Source organism: Giraffa tippelskirchi, chromosome 2 (assembly GCF_054371585.1).
Source record: "Giraffa tippelskirchi isolate mGirTip1 chromosome 2, T2T-mGirTip1v1.2.pri, whole genome shotgun sequence".
NCBI classification, from domain to species: Eukaryota; Metazoa; Chordata; class Mammalia; order Artiodactyla; family Giraffidae; genus Giraffa; species Giraffa tippelskirchi.
In genome coordinates this window covers 163,357,758-163,383,986 of record NC_137276.1, presented here as the reverse complement: position 1 = coordinate 163,383,986, position 26,229 = coordinate 163,357,758, and the positions used below count along the sequence as shown (strand labels likewise).

At 33.9% G+C, this 26,229-nt stretch overlaps 1 protein-coding gene across 18 annotated transcripts in view; it reads right to left on the bottom strand.

The window, feature by feature from the left end:
• The window catches only part of DLG1 (discs large MAGUK scaffold protein 1), a 261,526-nt gene that overhangs the window by 61,520 nt on the left and 173,777 nt on the right, over positions 1-26,229 (bottom strand). For all 18 annotated transcript variants that reach the window (XM_081571476.1, XM_081571481.1, XM_081571470.1 and 15 more), the window contains 3 exons: positions 21,182-21,302; positions 16,248-16,404; positions 3,988-4,090 (listed from right to left, as the gene is read on the bottom strand). In XM_081571476.1, coding sequence (XP_081427602.1) covers positions 3,988-4,090; positions 16,248-16,404; positions 21,182-21,302 — 381 coding nt within the window. The remainder of the gene's footprint in view (positions 1-3,987; positions 4,091-16,247; positions 16,405-21,181; positions 21,303-26,229) is intronic.

The following is a 26,229-nucleotide window of genomic DNA, read 5'->3' as shown; positions in this document are numbered from 1 at the left end:
ACCTTGTGTTTATTAGGCAATGACACCACAGCTGTGGTAAAAAAATACAGTATAAATCAATACTACCAGGCTAAACACTTATCAAAATATTCCTAGTGAAAAGTACTTAAATTTTTTAAGGCAACAGACCTGGGACTGAATCCTAGCTATTGCTAGCTTTTATTTGAGTCTATATCATCATCTGTATATAGGAATACAGCTATGGGTTTCATAAAGCTCCAGAGCAAGGCTTAAATAAATAAAAACAAATAAGCACCTGAATAAACATATAAACTGTGTTAAGTGTTATAAAGAAAAATATCAACAGTGCTAAAAGAAACAGAATCATAAGAAGGAGCCAATCATATAAATAACAGGGGGAAAAATATTCTAAGAACAGAATGAACAGAGAATTAGGAAAATACCTGCTGTAATCAAGGGTCTGAAAGAAGGACTATATGGTTACAGCTTAAGAAGCAAAAAAATGAGTAGAGGGAGCGCAGTAAAGCCAAACATGTTATACTGTGCTCAATCACACATGGCCTTGCAGGCTCTATTAGGATTTTATTCAGAGCGTAACTGGAAGTGTTTTAAATGGGAAATGATACAATCCAGTCTTTTTATTTTAAAAGATGATATTGGCTGATGGCCTGGAGAAAGTACAAGAAAGAAGTAAGGAGACTTGCTAGAGGCTATTAGAAAAGTTCAGGTAAGATATGATAGTGGGTTTGGTCAGGTTGCTGGCCGAGAAATAGAGGGTGAGAAAAGGGAAGGGAGGTCAAGGTTGAGTCCTAGTCTTCTGACTTAAGCATCAATGGAAATGCCATTTACTGAAGGAGTAAAAGAATTGTCTCAGACATGCTCAGTTTCCAACATTAGGGAGAAATACAGCTGGAGAAATCAAATAAGAAGTAATGTCTGGTGTTTAGGAGATATTTGGGGAAAAAAGATATATACACAAGAATAATTAACATGAGTCTAACCTTAAAACAGAAGACGTCTGCTAAGTAGTAGCTACTTGAATAAGCAACGTTGGATGCAAATTCTCCTTGATACAAAAATGGCTCCATTAAGACTAGAATAGTTCAAAGTTTTGAATATAACTAAAGAAAAAGTATCAATCAGAAAGATTCACACAGAAGAAAAGCATAGAAATCACAAAAAAGAACAACCAAACCAGAGTACAAGCACAGAAAAAGATAATCTGAAAAGGAGATTTCTAGGCCCACAAAATACCTATCCTAGGACAAGGGAAGCCCACCTTTGCCAGCCATCAGTGGCAAGTATGCCTAGTGTATACAGAGGTACATTTTAGGCTTAGCCAAGAGTCACTAAACACACTATTGATAAAATTAAAGATCCTTGTCCTGATCTCTGCTCACCAAGCATTAAAGCACTTCTTTTATCAATCAAGTTTTATCTCCTTATTAATAAGGTAATATTTTTAACTGGGTTTCAGAAGATTCTTGATAAACATTAACTAGAATATATCTGGATTTTGGCCATTCTGAGTTTTCTATCATGCTGTGTCTTTTCAATATAAAGAATCACTTCTTTTTAATTGAGGAAAGTTTTCTTAACTAGAATATATCTGGATTTTGGCCATTCTGAGTTTTCTATCATGCTGTGTCTTTTCAATATAAAGAATCACTTCTTTTTAATTGAGGAAAGTTTTCTTGAGTGAATTGTAAGTTCAAGCATTTATTCCCTTCTTTTTAAAAAATTTACTTTTTCCAGAGAGTCTAATTATTATATGCTATAATATAATACAGCATCCCTAGGTTGGGAAGATCCCCTGGAGAAGGGAAAGGCTACCTACTCCAGTATTCTGGCCTGGAGAATTCCATGGACTATACAGTCCATGGGGTGGCAAAGAGTAGGACGCGACTGAGCGACTTTCTCATATATTTATAAAATAACCTGTTTTTTCTCTCTAAACTTTAAAAATTCTCTTTGCTTTTGTTTCATTTTGTTTACTTTTCCTATTGTATCCTTTATGTCCCCTATTGATTTTTTCTATAATGTCTCTTTGTGTTTCAACTTAAGAAAATGGTTTGCTTTCTTCTTCTCCCTGGGTTATGCTAGTTCAAAATCAATCTCTTCTGGTTGTTAACCCATCTTTTCCTCTTGCTAATAAGCTTTGTTGCTTGTTTCCACCTCTTCTTATTAATATCTCTGTATGAATGCCAGGCCAGTTCCTTTTAAACTGCTTATTACTGAATGAGTTGGCTGGATCAGAAAGTTTAGAGTGTAGGGTAGAGATGGAAGCATATTTTTACATCCTTTAAAACCAAAAAACTGTCAACTTATCTGATACTAGCAAGACAGATAGTTTTGACCAAATATGGGTCCCTCTAGTTCTCTAAACATAACCACATCAAGGATGGCTTTTGCTAGCTTGTTACTCCAATTTCCATGTGCCCTGCTATAAACAAGGGATTTATAGCCCCTCACCTTTAGGAAGTTCAATTTTCTGTCATATTATAAGTTTGGTTACCACTGAGCATTCTCAACATTTCATGTTTTTACCCTTCTCTTCTTTCCATGTAGCTTTTGCCAGATCTTAACCTGCTTAAACAGCCTTTACCTGTATTTTGTTGCCCAGATATTATACCTGTCTTCTTAGTTTTGCTTAATGCTAGGAGAAGCTGTACAGATAGAAGTATGTTTACGTTTTATTTTCCTTGTTGCTTTTGTATTTGGTTTCCATATAATATACCTATTGGCAAGAACATGTTGGTCAGAAGATAAAAGCATGGCTAAGTCCCAGTGGCAGCTTTTGTTTCTCACAAAAATTAATAAGTTGGCATTCCAACTTCATCTATTATTCTTTAATTTGTTTGACTGATGTGCTTTATTTGGAACTTACCTCTTACATAAATGAATTTATTCTTGTTCAGTTATGAACCTAGAATGCTATGGTTTATAATAAATATTATATTATGAAATAGCAAGTAATGCCCAACATACTACTTTGATCACGTAAAACACATATTAGGGTTTTGTTATAGAAATAAATTCTGCTCCAAGAAAAGAATAATAAATGTAACTAAACTAATGTTGCCAAATTATAGAATGTTTTGCCTGGCTCCTTTAGTCACATCATTATTTCCTTCTTCACCTTGTTTATGAACATTAACTAGTATGCTATGTATTCTTTTGGGTGTTTAAGCTTTTTAAATTCCACTGAGGTTTTACTGAAGTGGTTATGTTGATGTACACTAGACTCTTTATGTATGTTTAATACGACCTCAAATTTTCCATTATCATCTCCCAGCAGGAACTTCGCAAGGTTATATCCATAAGACTTCACTATTTAGAAACATATCATATTCCAAATTTGTATTCTTTCTGTTTTTTAAAGTAACAATAAAAGCTATTAGAATATCTTAACCTTGATATTATAAATGTAATCTAATTCAAAAGTCAGAAAAAATTGAGATAACTTAATAGACTATCTTTGCTTTTCAACCACTGATTTAGTAAAAGGTATATTTAAAAGTATGTGTTTGGTTAGATGACAGATTTAAAAAAATAAACATTTAAAAATTAATCCAAATAATGATAAAATATTCAAAGAGTTGGCAGATACAAGTTCCTATATTCTATTTAAAAGCACTTTGATCTGGATGGTGAATTAGATTCTAAATAAACAAATAACAGGGTTTCCCTAATGACTCAGTGGAAAAGAATCCTCCTGCCAATGCAGGAGACGTGGGTTCAATCCCTGGGTTGGGAAGATCCCCTTGAGAAGGAAATGGCAACCCACTCCAGTTTTCTTGCTTGGGAAATCCCATGGACAGAAGACTTTGCAGGCTACAGTCCATGGGGCTGCAAGAGTTGGGCATGACTTAGTGACTAAACAGCAACAGCAACAAAAAAGTAACAGATTAATGAATCAGACAAAAACACAAAAAGAAAGCCAAGCTTCGGAAGTTAAAAATTATTAAGAGGAAGACTTCTAAAAACTGAAATAAAAAATAAAAACAGACAACGAGAATTTATTACCTTCAGGTCGGTACTGTGCAACAATTGTGACAGCTTGGCCAGCATTTTTTAAAGCAGCTGCTGCCTGCTCATGGCTGGCAGTTCTGAGGTCAACACTGTTTACCTGTAAATCAAATCAAATATTAAATTTGAAAGAAAACCATGACACTAATTAGAAATCATAATAGCCTGTTTGTTAAGAAGGCATAGATTAAAAAAATTATTTGCAATCATGACTAAAATATTTTCTTGTTCTGATTTACTAAAAATATATTGCACAGTAAAACAAAAGACTACTATCAATCAAAACCATTTTATTCACTAAAAATACTATGTTTACTGTCAAGTGAACAAAATCAAAACATTTCCCCCTAGGTTTCTAGAAGGCTGTCTGTCAATCTCTTGAGAAATGTCCCTTAATTTGACAACCTGAAAAATCAAAAGTGTCATCATTTTGTACATTTCATTTCACTAGTAACTCAAACAATGAAAAGGAAATTCATTTTGGTTATAGCATATTTCAACTCCTGCCATATTTTCACTATTATTAATCTCAATTTCAATTCTCTTCCTTTCCTAAACTAAACCTTCTATTCTTTTGGAGTTAACTGGAAAGCAATAACTTCAAGTATTAAAAGAGCTCAGATCTCACAGACTGACATTAAACACAGTAAAGGTTACTAAATGAGCAAGAAGACTTTCTTTTTTAACACAGGGACCTTCCTTGGGTGAGGTGATCAATCCCACTCCAGAAGAATAGGCAACTTAATTCTTCTTTCTGAAAGGCTGCCAGTACCTAGTACACTGCACAGTATACTACCTTTAGAGACTGAAACTTTTACACTACAAGAAAAACTTAACAGGACATTGATGTGAGCATTAGACTTAAATATAACTAATTTAAGTATTTAAATTGGCCTCCCCCACTAAGAACCATCAATGAATAAAATACAGCAATGTTTGGGACCTTTAATGAATACTTTTAGAAAGGAAGAGAAACTATCATGCAATTTTTATATGAAAGCTTGTTTCCTCAACATCTAATCTAAAACTTGTTAAAAGTTACACACCAATTTTATAAAATTCGACTATAGCCCAGAAATTTCTGGGATGTAAAGAACATTTAAAACAGTGAAGACCTGATGTTTTATATTATCTATGAAAGATATCACTATGTAACTAAGTTAATACGTGCACACACCTTTCGAATGAAAATCAAGACACAAAAACCTTAATCTAAACGAATGTAACATATCGTGGTTTTATTAGAGAATATCTATAGCTAAAGGCCATAAAAAAACTCAAAACAATGTATAAATAGCTTTACACTGAACATAAAGAAAATCCTAATTCTAGCAGAAAAAATTAGAGAAGAAATATAAAAGGTAGACAAACTTTCAAAGATTGTTGTAGAAAATATAATTGTTATATAATTACATATAACATAATCATAATTGTCTTATAATTTTTAATGAATTATTCCTGAGCATCAAAGTCTTTGGCTACAGAAAAAATCTGAAGACAACCAATATAGATTTAAAACAGAATAATTTGTTAACAAGACTACAAATTTAAAATGTTTCTAAAAAATGCCAAACATTTTAATGTAAAACATTATCAAGGACATTTTAGAAGAAATCTTGGTACTGAGAGGCACACAGTGTAAACAGACTTAAGGTCATTAAAAAAAAAAAAACCCACCACTTAAAAATATGGAGATATAATTTATATAAAATCGACATTTTTCAAGTTTAGTGTTTTTGTGTTTTTCAGTACATTCACAAGTATTACAATCATCACCATGCTTTAGTTCCAAAACATTCTCATAAGCTCCCCTAAACCCCATTACCTATTAGCATTCTTTCCCCTCTTCCCTATCCTCTTAGACCCTAGCAACCCCTACTCTATTTTCTAAGAATTTGTCTGTTCTGTACATTTAAAATAAAAGAAATATTATAATATGTGGCTATTTTTGTTTGGCTTCTTTACTTAGCTTGTTTCCACAGCTCATCCTTCATTTAGTACATCATTACTTATTATAGCTGAATCATATAACTCCATTGTATGGATATTCCATATTTTATTTATTTTGTTCATTTTATTCTTTTTGATATTACTGTAAATAAAACTGTTTTCTTAATTTCACTTTCAGGTTGTTCAGTGCTGGTATACAGAAACACAACTGTTTCTTGTATAGTGACTCCATGTCCTGCAAACGTGCTAAATTGTTTATTATCTTTGACTTTTTGGATCTCATAAGATCTTCTGTATATAAGATCATAGAATCTGCAAATAACATATATTTTCCTTCTTCCTAACTGCCCAATGTAGAAGCTCCAGTACAAGGTTGAATAAAAGTGGCAAGAGTGGACACCCTTGTTCCTGATCTTAGAGGGAAAGCTTTCAGTATTTCAGCATTTAGTGTTATTAATACAAAGGCTATCGGTTTTTCATAGACACACTTTATCAGGTCGAGGAAAGTTTTATGATGTAAAGGTGATGGTTTTTGACAAGAGATTTTTCTGTTGAGTTAGTCATGAGATAGTTTATATCCTTAGCTCTATTAACATGATGTCTTACTTTGTTCAGTATTCCTATGTTGAACCAGCTATACATTCCTTGGATAAATTCCACTTGGTTATAGTATATAATTCTTTTTTAATGCTGGTGTACAATCCTTTTTTATACTGTTGAATCCATATGGCTATTTTGTTGAGGATTTTTACATATAAATTCATAATGGATATTGAGTTTTTTCTTCTTGTGATGTCTTTGGTTTGATACCAGAATGAATTGGCCTTGTACAATGAGTTGGGAAGAGTTCTTCACACCTATTCCCTTTTTTGGGAAGAGTTTGTGAATGACTGGTGTCAATAATTCTTAAAACATTTCATAAATTGCACTAGTGTGGCTATCTGGCAATGGGCTTTTTCCTTTGTGGAAAGTTTTGATTATCAATTCAACCTTTAACTGTTAAAGGTCTATAGTTATAGTTTCTATTTCTTCTTGAATCAGTTTCAATGGTTTATTTCTTTCTAGAAACTTATCAGGAATTACACAGTCATGTCCGACTCTTTGCAACCCTACAGACTGTAGCCCACCAGGCTCCTCTGTCCATGGGATTCTCTAGGCAAGAATACTGGAGTAGGTTGCTGTGCCCTCCATCAGGCGATCTTCCAGACCCAGGGACTGAACTCAAGTCTCTTGCATCTCCTATATTGGCAGGTGGATTCTTTATCACTAGCGCCACCTGGACGCCCATATACAGCTATATATCATGTTTAATCTGTATGATAAATATAAAATGTCCTTTGATTTTCAGTAACAATTTTTGTCTTAAAATCTACTTTGTCTGATATTTGTATAGCCACTCTATGTGTTTCTTGGTTACTGTTTGCATAGCATATCTTTCCCAACATTTTATTTTCAACAGAGATTGAATCTAAAGTGTGTCTGTTGTAGAAAGTATATAGTTGGATCTTTTTTCATCTATCCTGTTAATATCTGTCTTTTAATTGGAGTATCTAACACATTTACCTTCAATGCATTATTGAACAGAAAAGATTCATGTCATCCATTTTACTATTTGTTTTCTTCACACCTTATGTCTTTTTTTTGCTTGTCTACTCCTCTATTACTAACGTCTTTGTAAAATAGATATTTTCCAGTGTACTATTCTAATATCCTTTAAAAATCATATATATATATGAGTTATTTTCTTAGTGGTTTTGATAGATTATAATTAACATTGTATAACCATTTACTTTGGATTAATACCAACTTAGTTTCAATAGTAAATAAAAACTCTGCTCTAATAAATCTCTTGTGATACTCTTGTCATATAAATTACATTTTTAAACAATGTGTGTGCGCCCATCAACAGAGATGTAAAATTATTGCTTTATTTAATCATTGTTTAAATTATACAAGAGGAAAGCACTACAAACAAAAAAATACACTTACGCTGTTTTATATTTACCTATGTATTTTGAACAGTGTTCTTTATTTATTCATATGGATTTGGGTTACTCTCTAATGTCATCTCTTTTTAGTCTGAAGGATTCTCTTTAGTATTTCTTGCATTTACTGCCTGTAACAGAACTTAAGGAGATTAACTTCCCTTAGGTTTTGTTTACCTAGCACTGGGATTTGTTCTTCATTTCTGAAGGACAGTTTGATTGGGTATAAAATCCTTGGACAATGGCTTTTTTCTTTCAGAACTGCCTTCTGGCCTCCATGGTTTTTGACAAGAAATTAGCTGTTAGTCTTACTGAAGATTCCCTGTATGTAATAAGTCATTTCTCTTTGCTTACAGGGTTGTCTTTTGATATTTGATTATGATATTAACATATCTGTGGTATGGATCTCTTCAAGTTTATTCTACTTGTAGTTCACTGAGCTCCTTAGATGCACACAATGCTTTCATTAAATATGGGAAGTTTTTGCTATTTATTTATTCAAATATCCTTTCTGTCCCTTTCTGTCCTGTCATTCTAACTTTATTATGCATATACTGGTACACTTGATGGCATCCCCACAAGTCTCTGAGGCTCTATTTTTTTTAATTCTTTTTTCTTTCTGTTCCTTAGCCTAGGTATCTTACTAGACATATCTCAAAGTTTGAGGATTCTTTCCTTTGCCAGGTCAAATCTGCTGTTGGGTTTGACAAAGAGGATTTTTTTTTTTTCTGATTTCACTTACCGTACTTTTCAACACCAGAATTTGTTTCTTTTTTATAAAAGTAATCTCTTTATTGACATACTCTACTTGGTGAGATATTGTTCCTATATTTTCCCTTCATTCTTTAGATACAGTTTCCTTTAGTTCTTCAAACATATTTAAAATATCTCATTTAAAATCTTTATCTAGTAGTCTCATTTTGGGCTTCGTTATGGACAGTTTCTACTGACTGTTTTTCCCCCTGCGCATATTTTCTTGTTTTGTTGAAAACTGGACATTAAAAAAATAAACAGCAATTTTGGAAATCAGATCTCCTATCCAGGGCTTGTTATTACTGTTGTTTGTTATGGTAGTCGTTTGGCGACTTTTCTAAATTCTATAAGGTTTATATTTTGTTATACGTGCCACTGACGTCTCTGTCTGATTAGCAGAGTGGTTAGTTAATTAATGACTGAACACAGACTTCGTTAAATGCCAGACCCTTTGCTGAAGGGCTCTGTGTACATGTTGGGTAATGCCTTCAACAATCAGTTAGACAATTGACAATTCTGCCTTAATCTTCACTTCCTTCGTGCACAGAGCCCCATAATCAGCCAGAAGTGAGAGTTTAGGGCCTTTTCAGGTCTTTCCAGAGCAGGCACACAGTCCAGGACATGTATGCGTCCTCCTAGATTCCAAGGAATAAGAGCTTTACAAAGGCCCTATGGAGGTTTCTCCCTAGTTTTTCCTTTTAAGTTATTGATTAGTCTACTCTCTGCCCCAAATGTTACTCAATGTCTTAGAAATCCATAATATGCCTGCAATTATTTTGACACTCCAGGGGAAAAGGCTTTTGCATTGGTGGAGCTTTCAATCAGGTCAAATACAGAGAGCCTTTAAAATAAGGTGTTCCAAGAACCACCAGACAGGTCAAATTATAACAGTTTTTTGGAAAGGAAACTATGAAAATTCTACCATCATTTTGCTTTCTTTACTGGCTTAGGCCACCAGTTTTCACAGTAAATTTTGGCTATTTTTCAAGGCTAATATGGTGATAGGGAGGCAGGGAAATTAAAACTGACAAAACTCAATAAAAACTCCACAAACCTCACTCTTAGGGAAATTCATCATTTTTTTCCCCCCTCTTCTTGAGGAAATACTTCCTGAATTGCTGTAAGTCTTTGGTTAATTTCCAGAGTTCTAAAAAGCTTATTCTAACAATTCTGGTCACTTTTCTCATTGTTTTCATGGAGGACAGCATTTCTGTTGAAGTCTTTTGGGTCACTTTTCATAACTCTAAATTTTCAGTGAATATCAACTATGTTCTCCTCTATTCTTGGCATCATTGGAAATAATAGTAATACCTCCATTTATATCATAGTGGAAAATGTAGTGTTCAACATCTGTAATGAATCCTGATTTCAAAAGCTTCTGTCTTCAACAACATTAAATATATCAAAGGGAATTATTTTATAGAAATCACTACTTATTTTCTCACTTCCCAAATAACTTCTTTATACTTTTCTCAGTAATGTGGGTTATCATTAAGAACATTAATAACAAGGGTATAATAACACAGGAGCAGCAACATCAGTATCTCATGGAAACTCATTAGATATACATATTCTCAGATCCTACCTAAGTCATACTGCATCAGAAACTTTAGGAATGGAATCCAGGAATTTGTTTTTCAATAAGGCCTTGGGGTGATCTACAACAAGTTGAAGATTGAAAATAGGTAAATTTTATGTAAACAGGTACTTAAACAAGTGTCCCACAGGTTTTTTTTAGTTTTTAGTATATTTTCTCATGTTTTTCTCTTTATCCTAACGTCTTTCCTATTTTTCTTAGGATATTTCCCTACAGAAGTTAGTAACCATTAAAAATTTTAAGATTACTGATGCATATTGCCAAACAGAAAGCTATATATAACTTATAGCAACATTAGGGCAAGCAAGTGGTTGGGACTGTTGAGACTTTCAGTTTTAAAACTGAGCCTAGAGGGGTTTCCAGACCTGGGGCTTTCAGTGCTAAACCTGGGACAGTTCTGAGTGAACCAGGTTGTGTCGGTCGGTCAGTCTAACATATTCCAGCTGTGTGTTAGTAACCCACATAAACAGCTCCACATGGAAATTTACAAAACAGCTATTTTTGTTTTGAGTTTTTCACACTTAACTCTTAAGCCAACTGAGAATTTATTTTGACACAAGGTGTGAAGTGAGGCTCTAAGCTAATTTTATTCCACCAAGTAACTAGCTAGTTTGCCCAACATTTATTTTTTAAAAAATTCATTCCTTACCACTAATATAAACAATACTGTAAGTCATTTTTAAAATTTGAATTACAGTGTAACTTACAAGCAATAAAATGTACAAATTCAAACAGTTCAGCTGGAAGGACTTTTGACAACTGTATATGCCCGTGAAATTACAACCCGAAACATACTTTTTCCACCAACCAACCCAGAAATCTCCATTATGCCTCTTTATGGTAGTCAATACAATTACCAGCAACCACGTTCTGACTTATCAGTATAAATTACGTTGCCTGCTCATGGTTACCTTATAATCTTATAAAATTATCTTATAATAAGTCTATTACTTATAATACAGTATGTATTTTTGTGGGGCATTCTGTTTTTACTCAACACAATGTTTTTCAGTGTCATCTATGTTGCCTGAGTGTCATTATGAATAAGCTGTTATGAACATTCCTATTACAGTCTTTCTGTAAACATAAGATTTCTTAGGTAAAATGTGGGTGATAAGGTCAGATGTATGTTTAATTTCTTTAAAACTTCGTTAGAAGTTCTTGCGGCAGTTGTATAGTTTTACATATCCATCAGTAATGAATAATAACTGCCCCACATTCCTGCCAATGCTTGGTGCCATCATTTTTCTTCCCTTCTAGTCATTCAACTTGATGGGATATGGTACTTCATTATGGCTTTAAAAATGTTTTTATTTAGGTACAATTTACATTCAATAATCTTTTTTAGTTTACAGGTAAGAGTTTTGACAACTGTGTATATTGTATAGCCATTGCCATAATCAAGATATAGAAAAGTGACCTTGTTCCCAAATTCATCTAAACCTGCTTATTCACTGTGTTTTTGCATTGCCCTGATGCCTAATGTTAAGTACTGTTCCATGCGTTTATAGGCTATTCACACACCTCGTTTTGTAAAATATCTGTTTAAGTCTTTTGCTCGTTTTAAAATTTACTCATCTTTCATTGCTTCTTTGTGGGAGATATTTATATATTTTGCATATGAGTGTTTAGTGTGATATATGTACAGAGCATATTTTTTTCCTACTGTATGGCTTGCCTACTTGGTTTCTTAATGACACCTGTTTTTTTTTTTTTTTTTTTACAGTTACTGTTTAATACATCTTGTCCAAGAAACTGCTGTCTGCCACAGGGTTGCAAAGATATCCTCCTACTCTTGGTCCTAAGCAGCTCAAAGTACAGAATTGCTGAGGTTGGTTTTCACAGATCTTCATCTCAAGGTCCCCTATTTATTGGCAGGTGCCTTGTATTTTGGGATGCTCTGTGTGACTCAGTAGTAATTTTCTCTTAATTCTTTGTTGGTTCCAAACCTTTGGTTTACAAGCTCCAAGCTCTTGGTGAAGACCCATGAAAAAGAGAAGGGAGGTAGGTACAGACTTGCTCTGTGACTTCCCAGAATTTTTATCAGTTTCACCAGTCCACTGAGGCCATTACATGTTGGGGAAAGTTTTTGGCTGATTCCTTCCTGTATCTGTCTAATCCTTCTCTCTCCCCCACCACTCTCTAAGGAGTAGCTGCCACTGTGTTGTCCATAAAGGGATACTTACTGTCTGGAAGTCAATTTACTTAGGTCACTTTGAATCCTCAGTTCTCTGATGAGTTTACAGTTTTTATAAACTTATCCAGATTGTTTTGGTTGTTATGATAAGAGTGATGGTCTCTTAAGATGCTCAATATTATAACCATGTAACTAAGGTGTGTTTCTGCTTTAAAATCTGTTTCAATAATCATTATTTTGGGTTAGTATTATGCTATTTTAGTTGCTGTAGCCTGAAACAATTGAGAGCAATTTCCATTTACTTGCATTGCATACTAATATATTTTCTACAATTGCAGTACCATTGCTGATTTGAAGACTCAAATTTCCAAGAGTTTCATTCAAGTATCAACTAGTTATACCAAGATCTGAGAAGAACTAAAACAAAAAAGAGCTGTACTTCTTTTGTAAATGACCAGTCATCACTTTTCTGTCTTGGACTCAGTCTATCTTTAATTATAAAGGATCATCAGAAGGGTCTAAGTATGTGCAAGGAAGGATCAAGTGGCAAGAGGGACTGATCTGAAAACGGCAATAAAAGATCCAAATTTTGGAATGCTTTTCCTATCATGTTCCAGTCACATATATATTTGGACATCAGAAAATGTTTACTTTAAATTGAAGAAATGATTTAAAATAGTTATCAATACTGAATAGCACTGCTGATCTAGGATATAGGTTTTTTCCTATATCTCAGATCCTAAATTTTGAAAGTGTTACCTAAATTTTTAATTAAAACAAAATGGCATAGCATAATATAGTGGTTAAGGGGAGGTATTATTAGCTACTGTAAGCAAATTAAACTCTGTTCTTCAGTTTTCTCATTGGAAAAATGGTTGTAAGGATGATGCTCCTTAGTGTACTACAAACAATGTAAGATATTTTTCAAAGAATACCACTTCCCAATTCAGGCAGCACTGAATAACAACATATAAAGTATTATTGACGTTAAGCGCACAATGCAAAATTTAGAACATAAGGAAACAAAGCACGTCATCATAAAGTAACCTGTATTAGATACCCAAACTTCAGAAAACAGAACTATTATTTACAGAAAATAGACATATCTCATTTTATTATGCTTTACATTACTGTATTCATAGGTACTGCATTTATTTTTAAACAAATTGGAAGTCTGTGGCAACCTTGCTTTCACCAAGTCTATTGGTGCTATTTTTCCAATAGCATTTGCTCACTTTGTGTCACTGTCACATTTTAGTAATTCTTGAAATACTTCAAACCCTCCACCAGCAAAAAGATTATGACTTTCTGCAGATCCAGATGATGGTTAGCATCTTTTAGCAATAAAATAAAATTAAAATAAAATTAAGGTATGGACATTATTTTTAGACATAATGCTAATATAACACACCTAACAGAAGCAGAAGATATTAAGAAGGGGTGGCAAGATTACATAGAAGAACTAAACAAAAAAGATCTTCACGACCCAGATAATCACCATGGTATGATCACTCACCTAGAGCCAGACATCCTGGAATGCAAAGTCAAGTGGGCCTTAGAAAGTGTCACTACGAACAAAGCTAGTGGAGGTGATGGAATTCTGGTTGAGCTATTTCAAATCCTCAAAGATGATGCTGTGAAAGTGCTGCACTCAATATGCCAGCAAATTTGGAAAATTCAGCAGTGGCTACAGGACTGGAAAAGGTCAGTTTTCATTCTGATCCCAAAGAAAGGCATAGCCAAAGAATGCTCAAAGTACCGCACAATTGCACTCATCTCACAAGCTAGCAAAGTAATGGTCAAAATTCTCCAAGCCAGGCTTCAACAGTACATGATGAACCATGAACTTCTGAAACAGAGTACAGAAGAACATCTACTTCTGTTTATTGACTATGCCAAAGATTTTGACTGTGTGGATCACAATAAACTGTGGAAAATTCTTCAAGACATGGGAATACCAGACCACCTGACCTGCCTCTTGAGAAATCTGTATGCAGGTCAAGAAGCAACAATTAAAACTGGACATGGAACAACAGACTGGTTCCAAATAGGAAAAGGAGTATGTCAAGGCTGTATATTGTCACCCTGCTTATTTAACTTATATGCAGGGTACATTATGAGAAATGCTGGACTGGATGAAGCACAAGCTGGAATCAAGAATGCAGGGAGAAATATCAATAACCTCAGATATGCAGTTGACACAATCCTTATGGCAAAAAGCAAAGAAGAACTAAAGAACCTCTTGAAGTAACAGTGAAAGAGGAGAGTGAAAAAGTTGGCTTAAAACTCAACATTCAGAAAACTAAGATCATGGCATCCAGTCCCATCACTTCATGGCAAATAGATGGGGAAACAGTGGGAACAGTGACAGACTTTATTTTTTTGGGCTCCTAAATCACTGCAGATGGTGACTGCAGCCATGAAACTAAAAGACACTTGCTCCTTGGAAGAAAAGTTATGACCAACCTAGATAGCATATTAAAAAGCAGAGACATTACTTTGCCAACAAAGGTCCATTTAGTCAAAGGTATGTTTTTTCCAGTAGTCATGTATGGATGTGAGAGTTGGACTATAAAGAAAGCTGAGCATGGAAGAATTGATGCTTTTGAATTGTGGTGTTGGAAAAGATGCTTGAGAGTCCCTTGCACTGCAAGGAGATCCAACCAGTCCATCCTAAGGGAAATCAGTCCTGAATATTCATTGGAAGGACTGATGCTGAAGCTGAAACTCCAGTAGTTTAGCCACCTGATGTGAAGAACTGACTCACTGGAAAAGATCCTGATGCTGGGAAAGAAAGAAGGTGGGAGGAGAGGGGGATGGCAGAGGATGAGATTGTTGGATGGCATCACCGACTCAATGGACATGAGTTTGAGTAAACTCTGGGATTTGGTGATGGACAAGGAGGCCTGGCGTGCTGCAGTCTAAGGGGTTGCAAAGAGTCAGACATGACTGAGCCAATGAACTGAACTGAACAGACTACAATAATAACATTATCGTAAGTTTTATATGTATTGGGAAACCAAATATTTGTTTGACTTTCTTTACTGCAATATTACTTTATGGTGGTGGTCTGGAACTGAACCTGCAGTATCTTTGAGGTATGTCTGTATAAAATAAATTGGTTTAAGAGAAAAACCTAAAAGAACATAACATAACAAACTTTAAATAGTTAAGATTCTCCCAAAACCACCAAGGAAGATTTGAACAAGAATTAGAACTTCTAGAAAGAAAATGATACTTTGAAATGAAAAAGTTAGTTTTAGCCTAAAGAGCTTATTAGACACAGATGAAGAAAATTTATGAACTAGAAAGCAGATATGACTAATAATTATCTAATGATAAAAAATTTCAACTCACCAGGAAGGAAAGCTGATTCTAAAGTTAGATGCATCTAATAGCATAGCTTCAAATACACAAGGAAAAAAATTGCTGCCAGGACAAACTGTTAGTCCTACCTTCCATTCAGATAAACTTTAAAAGCTTCTTTTAATAATAAAGCAACAACAGACTGAAGCATAAAGAAAATATGAACTATGCAAGTAACAAAGATGAGTTAACAGACATATAGAAAACCTTGCAGTCAACAAATAGTGAATGCATACGTTCCTCAAGTATATTCATAAAGACTGACGTATTTTAAGTCAAATACCAAAAGAAAATCTATCATACAGAACATGTTCCCTGTCAACTCTGTAACTCTACAATTAAGCTGTAAAATGTTAGAAGAAGATACCTAAAATACCTCCCATATCTTTAGAATACAAAAATTTTCTTTTAATAATTAACAAGTCATAGTTAAAATAGTAAAAACATTATTCTGATTAACATATCCTACCGATATAATACGATCTCCTTTTCTGAGCTCTCCACTAAGATCGGCAGGTCCTCCAGCCAAAATAAAAGAGATAAAGATTCCTTCTCCATCTTCACCTCCTACAATGTTGAAACCAAGGCCTGTTGAACCACGATGAAGAACAACTTTTCTAGGTTCCCTGAAAATGAAAAAAATATTGAATACCTTAAAATATATAAAGAACTTAATATTCTATCAATGAGAATTCCCCACTGATATATCATATTACCATACTATTAAGAAAATTAGATGAAATTTAAATGAGTTTTCTAAACTCTGGGGAAAAGAAATTCTTTCTAAGCCTAGAAATTAAAACGAAAAAATCTTAGTTTTATATAAAAGCTAAAAATCCTTTTAGCAAAATATAAAATTAAAATAAAAAGGTGAAAGCCATGTGAAAATTTAAAAAAATGATATGAAGAGCCCACTCAAAATATAATACTCATGAAAGTTGATTGTCTAAGAAGCAGTCACTTCATTTCTCCCATGTTGAAAAAAGTGGATATCCCTTTGTTTAGAGAAAGTAGGTCCCCCTTCCAGTCTCAAAGGGATAAACCATGAATGACCTATGCCAGTCACTGTATTCCCACTCTCCTTTGCTAACCTGAGGCTATAACCCTATTCTGGCCTCTGAGAAATAAAGGGAAATTTTATTGTCACTTCGTAAGAGAGACAGACTCTAACAAGGACAAAGCTCATTCTGTCACCACACAAATCACATTTGCTCCCCTCCTTATCCCAAATTACTCCCACACAAAAGAATGAACTATAAAATCCCATTACTGGTTTGGACATATTACAGTCATGAAGATAAAACCACCAGAATCCCAGAGACATCATGGACCTAGGGTTGCTACACAAATGTTAGAAATGCCCATCTCTAGATTTTTTATATAAAATAATTAAATATCTTTATTTATTAAGTCACATCCCTCTAATTCATCTATCTATTTCTGCTTTTCATCTATTTTTCTACATGCATCTCTTTTGCTTCCTCCAGCTTGCAATTTAAAATCTCTGAAATCAGGATACATTTTACAACTAATAATGCTGCACATCTGTTGCCAGTTGTACATAACTGTGAGAACCATTTACATTTTCCAGTAACACCATGAAAATTCCAACAGCAGGCTATTTTAGATATGATGAATCACAGAATATTATTAGAGATTAGAATGTCTCATACATGGTAAATATTTTAAAAATTTAACCTGCTTTTAAAAAAAATACTGGAGAAAGCTGTTGGTAACTAATGGCTTAAAAGAATATTTCTAAAAACTGAACTTTAGGGATTCTTTCATATAACGTAGGACTAATCTTAAATATCTGTCTGCTCAAAATTTAAAGTGGTGTTTTCTAGTCATACACAGGTATTCATCAATAAGTTTTGTCAGTTCACTTACAGATTAACAAAATTATATTTTCTTGTCAAAATCAGCAAAACTAAACAACATGTTGTTTAGGAAATATACACATACACACATATATGAAAGAAAAAGGGGAATAATAAGATAAAAATTCCGGTAAGAAGTTAACTTGGTGGGGCAGAGTAGGAGAAGCAGGGTACAATCAGGGGCACAAGACAGGTTTCACTATATTGGTGCTGTCTTATTTATTTCTTTGTTATATTGTGGACTCATGGTGAGGATTCCTATAGTACATTAAAACATAAGTAGGAATTATAATGCTGCATTAGCAAATAATAATTTAAAAATATCCTGGTGAAATTTACTAGTATTTCCAGAGGAAAATAAATTCTAATTTTTCAAATATCACATGCATATGAAGAGATGTTCAACATCACTAATCATTAGGGAAATGCAACAAATCACAATGAGATACATCCCACCTACTAAAAAGGCTATAAGACAAAACAAAATAGAAAAAGCAAGGGCTAATGAAAATATGGAGAATCTGGAACCCTTATATACTGATGCTGAGAATATAAAATGGTATGACTGCCATAGAAAACATGTACCTAAATATAATTACCATGTGCTCCAGTAATTTCACATCTATGTATATGTCTAAAGGAATTAAAAGTAAGTATGCAAGCAGATATGTGCATGCCAATGTTTATCATGTCATTACTCATAATACCCAAAAGGTGGAGACAAACCAAGTGTCCATCAACAGATGAGTGGTAAACAAAATGTGGTATATACATACAATGAAAATATTATACAGCCATAAACAAGAATTTGGATGCATGACAGAACATGTATGAATCTTGTAAACATTATGCTAAGTGAAAGAAACCAGATACAAAATGCTAAGTATTGTAAGATTCCACGAAGTGAACAGTTTAGAATACGCAAATTTACAGAGATGAAATATGATTAGAGGTTACCAGGAGCTAGGAGAATAGGAAATGTGCGTTAATGCTTAATGATTACAGAGTCTGAGGTGACAAAAAGGGTTTAGAAAAAGATAGTGGTGTTGGTCATTAATGCCACCGAACCACAATTTGAAATGGTTACAATAGCACATTTTATGTTATACATCTGTTCAGTTGAGTCACTCAGTAGTGTCTGACTCTTTGTGACTCCAGGGACTGCAGCATGCCAGGCTCCCCTGTCCATCACCAACTTCCGGAGCTTGCTCAGGCTCATGTCCATTGAGTCGGTGATGCCATCCAACCATCTCATCCTCTGACATCCCCTTCTCCACCTGCCTTCAATCTTTCCCAGCATCAAGGTCTTTTCTAATGAGTCAGTTCTTCTCATCAGGTGGCCAAAGTATTGGAATTTCAGCTTCAGCATCAGTCCTTCCAATGAATATTCAGGACTGATTTCCTTTAGGATGGACTGGTTGGATCTCCTTGCAGTCCAAGGGACTCTCAAGAGTCTTCTCCAACATCACAGTTCAAAAGCATCAATTCTTCAGCACTCAGGTCTCTTTATGGTCCAACTCTCACATCCATACATGCCTACTGGAAAAACCATAGCTTTGACTAGATGGACCTTTGTTGGCAAAGTAATGCCTTTGGTTTTTAATATGCTGTCTAGGTTTGTTGTAGCTTTTCTTCCAAGGAGCAAGTGTCTTTTAATTTCATGACTGCAGTCACCATCTGCAGTGATTCTGGAGCCCAAGAACATAAAGTCTGCCACTGTTTCCATTGTTTCCCCATCTATTTGCCATGAAGTGATGGGACTGGATGCCATGATCTTCGTTTTTTGAATATTGAGTTTTAAGCCAACTTTTTTACTCTCCACTTTCACTTTCAAGAGGCTCTTCAGTTCCTCTTCGCTTTCTGCCATAAGGATGGTGTCATCTGCATATTTGAGGTTACTGATATTTCTCCTGGCAATCTTGATTCTAGCTGGTGCTTCATCTGCCCAGCATTTCACATGATGTACTTTGCATGTGAAGTTAAATAAGCAGAGTGACAATATACAGCCTTGACATACTCCTTTCCCAATTTGGAACCAGTCTGTTGTTCCATGTCCGGTTCTAACTGTTACTTCTTGACCTGCATACAGATTTCTCAAAAGGCAGGTAAGGTGTTATATATATTTTACCATAACTTAAAATGAACTTTAGAATCATTAACTGTATGCTGGGAATTCTTTTTTCCCTTTATATTGGTAATGTGATATAATCTCTGAAAAAAGTGTTTAGGGTCAAATTTTGCAAAGCTTCTAATATGAAGTTAAGATTTCTGTACTTCATTATCTGGGCAAAGTAGTAGAATTATCAAAAGAGGGTGATAAAACACAGCATTTTAGGAAGACATATTCAATAATCAACCACCTGATTTTAAAAAATATAGAAAACAGATATACCTGTTGTGTAATACTACAAAGTTCAACACAATATTCTAGACAAGAGATATGTAGTGAATAAAGATGGGAACAGCAATGAAGATGCCAACATATTTTTAATTTGAAAAATATGCTGATTAAAGACTACATACACCATTAACTACTTCCACTTTACTTCTGTAAATAAACACTATTAGATAATAGCAACAAGAAAACAACCATGATAGATCAGTATACTAGCACAGCCTAAAGGTTAACAGCCCTGAAAATTCATATCAGAAACATGTAATCATAGATGTATTCTTTCTGATACTTTTCATTCTAAAACAATTGCTGAGCACCTATTAAATTAAATCCTTAACACTGGTAACTCTTGAAGAAGAGGACAAAGACAAACACTTCTATCTGACATTTAAGATATCACTGCCTAGAGTTGGTAGTCTGACTAATAAAGAATAATTATAAAGGTTCAAAAAAAAAGAGTCAACAATAATAAAATTTAAAAAACACAAAATGACATTAATTGGCATCATTTACCATTAAATTCTATAAAGCTATTATGAAATACTTCCACAAAAGTTATGCAGCAAGCTGTTCATATATAATACATTACTAAGTTGAGTAATATGAAAAAGACCTAAAATATTTTTTCACTTTTTGTTTCCCACTTAGATAATTTTTTGGGGAATAAAAAGATAATCTACAAACTTCAGTGAGTCATGTTAGAAATGTTAGATGAAAGTAAATTTTAGGTGAAAGAATATCAAATATATACCAACAAACAAAATTCTGAATATGAATCAAATGATTACCATAATATTTTATGGTATATATTAGAAATGGACTATGTGAAAAGTTAGTTTTAAATATTCATAAGTATACTTTTAACTTTGTTTTACCTAAACTAATTTCTAAGGATAATTTACCAATCCTTGAAAAAAGGAACATTAAAAAAAGTGGTGATTTGTAATGTAAAATATTTTTCCAATATGGTCCTTCAATGAACTTGTCAAATAAAAAAATTAAGGTTTAAATTTATTATCTGTTAATAAAATTATTTAGTCCTGAAAACTGTGACTATCCTACTTGGTTGATTTTAACTTCATCTAACAATTGGCTTTACGTAAGAATGATGACTATTCAATTCCTTACCTTGTAATTTCATCATCTCCAAGCACTGCTTTAGAAACAGGTGAATATCTGGCTGGTGATGCTGGTGTCTGGCCCAAGTAGGAAGGTGGGCTAACATGGTTATCGATAGGCTGAGAAGAAGCTTAAAAATAAAGTAAACAACACTTGAAAATGGAAACACGCCATTCAGTACCATGTTTATAGATTACCAATGTCACAGTTAATGTATAATTCATAGTTAACTCATTTATATAATAGGATTTGGTAGAGAAAATGTATTTACTAGGTAAAAAAAACTAGAGAAGCTTAACTTTACAGGTAAAAACTAGTTTAGACATTCAGATCAGCAAAGCAAACTTATTCCATTTGGTTTCTCTGAGAAAATAACTAAAAAGGAGTTTTATAGTAGCTGATTTGCCAAATGTAAATCCAGGAAGGTTATTCAAAAGACTGTCACAGGAAAGACTGAACTAAATCAAACTTAAGTATAATAATTTTATTTTTCTAAGAAGTTATTTTGCAGATTAACATTTTTAGAAAAGTATATACAGCTGATCCCTGAACAACATGGGAGTTAGAAGCACTGACCCTCCAAGCAGTTGAAAATGCACATATGACTTTACAGCTGGGCCTCAATATTCATGGTTCTGCATCTACAGATTGAGCCAACCATAAGATCTGTAGTCTGCACTGAAAAAAATCTATATATAAGTGGATCTGCATAATAGAAACCTACATTGTTCAACAATCAACTGCATACTCAAAATTTGATTGTGAGTAAGAAACACCAAAAGCTTAAAAATAAGTGCAAAAAGATTATGCCTGACAAAGTTTTAAAATAAATTAAGGGACTTCTGGCTCTCCAGCATGACTTTCATGAAAAAAGAACATACTAAAATGCAAAAACACAGTTTGAAGAGACAGGATAAGCGTAAGAACCAGACTTATATACAACAGTGATGCTGGAATGATCAGACCAGGATTTGAAACAAAAATGATTAATACACTGATATGGATAAAGCAAACAGTATGTATAAAGAAAGCAGTATGCAAGAACAGAAGGGCAATATAAGTGGAGAGATGGAAATTCTAAGAAAGAAACAAAAAGAAATACCAGAGATCAAAAACATAGTAACAGAAATGAATAATGTCTTTGATGAGCTACTAGTAGTTTAGACATGGCTGAGGAAAACATCTCTGAGCTTGATATCTGAATGGCAACCTCTAAAATTGAAAAGCAAAGAGAAAAAAATGACTGGGGTTGGTGGGTGAGGGGTGGGGATCAGAATAAAATATCCAAGAAAAACGACAAAACTACAAAAACTACATATCTGTAATGGGAATACCGAAAGGAGAAGGAGAGAAAAGAATAGAAGCATTTGAAACAACAAATGCACATAGTTTTCAAACAACAGAAGAAAAAAACAGGGGCAAAAAGCCCTAAAAGTAGTCACAGGTGTCATGGACTTTGTAGACCGGGACCTGGGGACTGGAGTCGATGAGAAGAGGGACGCAGGGGACCCAAGTTTCGAGTGAAACAAGGGTGCTTTATTTGTAGAAAAGCATGTTTATATATCTTCATACAAGGCAGTAAAAAAACTGAGCAAAAACAAAGCCAACCAAATAACAATCTTCAAAGAGGCAGAAAGCATTCCATATCCTGAGTAAGAGGGGCATAACTGAATAGATTACATTCAAGTAAGGTCACTGAAGGGAGTCACTGAAAGGAATCCAAGCAGGTGCCCCTTCTCATGATCTCAGTCCTGAGAATTGCGTGCAGCTCTGCTCATTCCTGTTTTCCAGGAACTGATAAGGAATAGAGAATCCTTGAGAAACAGCACACAAAAGAAAAGAATAACATATTGGATCCCTTAAAGCTGAACATCCCCTAACAACAGGGAATTAAAAGCCTTATCTTACTGGTAGAGACGCAAGGTAGGAATTATGTTCGACTTCTCCTTAGGAATCATTCAAGTAAGACAATAGAGTGAAATATTTAGTGTTAAGAGAAAAAACCCACCTTGTATCCTGTGAAATTATCCTTCAAAAGTGAAGAAGACATAAACACTTCATTAAACAAAAAACTGAGGGAATATTTATTGCTAATAGACTTGGTTTTTGAAATGTTAAAAGAAGTTCTTTAGAGAGAAGGGAAGTTAGTGGGTCAGAAGTTCAGTTATACAGAAAGAAAGAGCACTGAGAGAATAAGGTAAAATAAAACTAGTTTTTCTTATTCTTGATTGATCTAACAAAAAACACTTTGTTCAAAATAACACTTTGTTCAAAATACAACAGCAATGTTGTATCTATGTTTGTTTATGCATACATATATTTGTGTATAAATGAAACGAACGTCAGCATGATACAAGGATACAAATGATACATGAAACAAAAGTGATACCAGGGATGGGAGTGAGGAATTAGGATTATTTGGTTATTATAAGAAACTCTCACTAACAGTAAAGCTGTACAGTGTTACCTCAAAGTGGAATTAGATTAGCACACATGAATATTGCAAACTCTGGGGCAACAACTAAAAAAAGTGAAAGAGAATATAACTAATACACTAAGGAAGGAGAGAAAACAGAATCATATAAAATGCTTAATTAAAGCCATTCCCCACCCCCAAAAAATGGATGACAAATAAAGGACCAAAACACAGGGCAACAAATAGAAAAGAGTAGCAAATATCACAGACATTAATCCAACTATATCAATAATCACTTTGAACATCAATGGCCTAAAGACACCAATTTGAAGTCAGGTATTGTCAAGAGTGGATCAAAAAACCGAGACTCAAGTATATACTGTCTACAGTAAAGCCACTTTAAATATAAAGGTGTATATATATTAAAAGTAAAAGGATGGAGAAAGATATACCATGCTAACACTAATCAAAAGAAAGTAGGAGTAGGTATATTAATTTCCAACTGAGAAGACTTCAAAGTAAGGAAAATTATCCAGGTTAAAGAAGGGCATTACTTAAGGTCATCAGTTCTCCAAGACATACAATCTTTAACATCTAACAATAGGGTGTCAAACTATGTGAGAAATCGATTAATCCATACCTCTTTATCAGAAATGAACAAATACAGCAGGCAGAAAATCAGGAAGGACATAGTTGAACCCAATAATATCACTAATCAATTGGATATGATGGACATCTATAGACTACTTCATCCAACAACAGCAGAATACATATTTTTCTTAAGCTTTCGTACTAACATTCACCAAGACAGACCGTGTCCTGGGCTATAGAACATATCTCAACAAATTAAAAAAAATAGATATCATACAATGTTCATTCTTAGGCCACAATGAAATTAAACTAGAAATCAATAACAAAATGATAGCTAAAACCCTCAAGTATGTGGAGGCTAAATAACACATTCCTAGATACACTTGGGTCAAAGAAGCAATCTCCAGAGAAATTTAAAAAATGTTTTGAACAAAAAGAAAATGAAAACACAACTTACTGACACGTGGGATGCAGGAAAAGCAGTGCTTAGAGAGAAATTTACAGCATTAAATGCATATATTAGAAAAAGAGAACGATCCTTTATCTAAAATGAATCATCTTGGCTTCTACCTTATAAAACTAGAAAAAAGAGTAAATGAAATTCAGAGTAAGCAGAAGTAAAAAAATAAAAAATCTGAGCAGAAATCAATTAAGTTTTAAAAACAAGAAATCAACAGAGAAAAAAATTAATAAAAACCAAAAGTTGGTTCTTTGAAAAGATCAATAAAATCAATAAGCCTCTAGCCAGGTTGAGAAAAAAAGAGAGAAGACAGAAATGAAAAAGCAGCTATCACTACAGGTTACATGATATTAAAGAATAGTAAGTACTATGAAGAACTCTGTGCCCAAAGATTTGGTAACCTTGACAAAATGGACCAGTTCCTTAAGGAGACAATCTGCCAAAACTCACAAAACAGAAATAGGCTATCTGAACAAACCTATATCTATTAGAAAAACTGAATCAATAATTGATAATCTTCCAAAAAGAAAGCACCAGGCCCAAATGGGTTCAGTGGTGAGTTCTATAAAATATTAAAGAAATTAATTATACCAATTGTCTATAACCACTTCCAGGACACAGAAGCCAAGGGAATACTTCCTAACTCATTCTGTGAAGCCAGCATTATTCTAACAAAACCAGACAAAGAAATCTTAAGAAAAAAAGCCCTATAGAACAACATCTCTCATGAACTTAAGTGGGAAAATCTGTAACAAAATGTTAGCAAATCAAATGCAACAATATATAAAAAAATTATATACCACAAGCATCTGGGATTCATCCCAGGTATGCAAGGTTGGTTCAATATTCAGAAAAAAATACATAAGATCCATCACATGTGTGTGCATACATACTCAGTCGCTTAGTCATGTCCAACTCTTTGTGACTCCATGGACTACAGGCCTTCAGGCTCCTCTGTCCATGGGATTTTCCAGGCAAGAATACAGAAGTGGGTGGCCATTTCCTCATCCAGGGGACCTTCCCAAACCAGTGATCAAACGCACATCTCCTGTGTCTCCTACACTAAGGTAATGCTTATTAAATCAATGTGATACTGCTGTACAACAATTAGAATGGGTAAAAAAACAGAACAATGGTAATACCAAATGCTTGTGAGGATGTGGAGTAACAAGAACTCTCATACATTGCTGGTGGGAATGCAAAATGGTACAGCCACTTTGGAAGACAATTTGGTTGTTTATTATAAAACTAAACACAGTCTTACCACACCATCCAGCAATTGCACTCCTTGGTTATTTACCCAAAGGAGTTAAAAATTCCTGCACATTACTATGCAAAAGGAGGGTTTTTGCTTTTCTTTCAAATATCTATGCCTTCTTTAATTCAACAGGTTTATGGAAAACTTTAGCCTGTGTGATTTTAAAATATTTTTGAATTTTTAACTCAAATTTGGCAAAATCAGCAGAGGGCTGAATTATTTTTATTGTTTTTAAGAAGTTTGAGGTTTTTGGGTATAACTTTGGTATTTCAATTGGATATACATGCTATATTCAATGCCATTTTGTACGTTTCAGGTAAAGTTGGAAATGT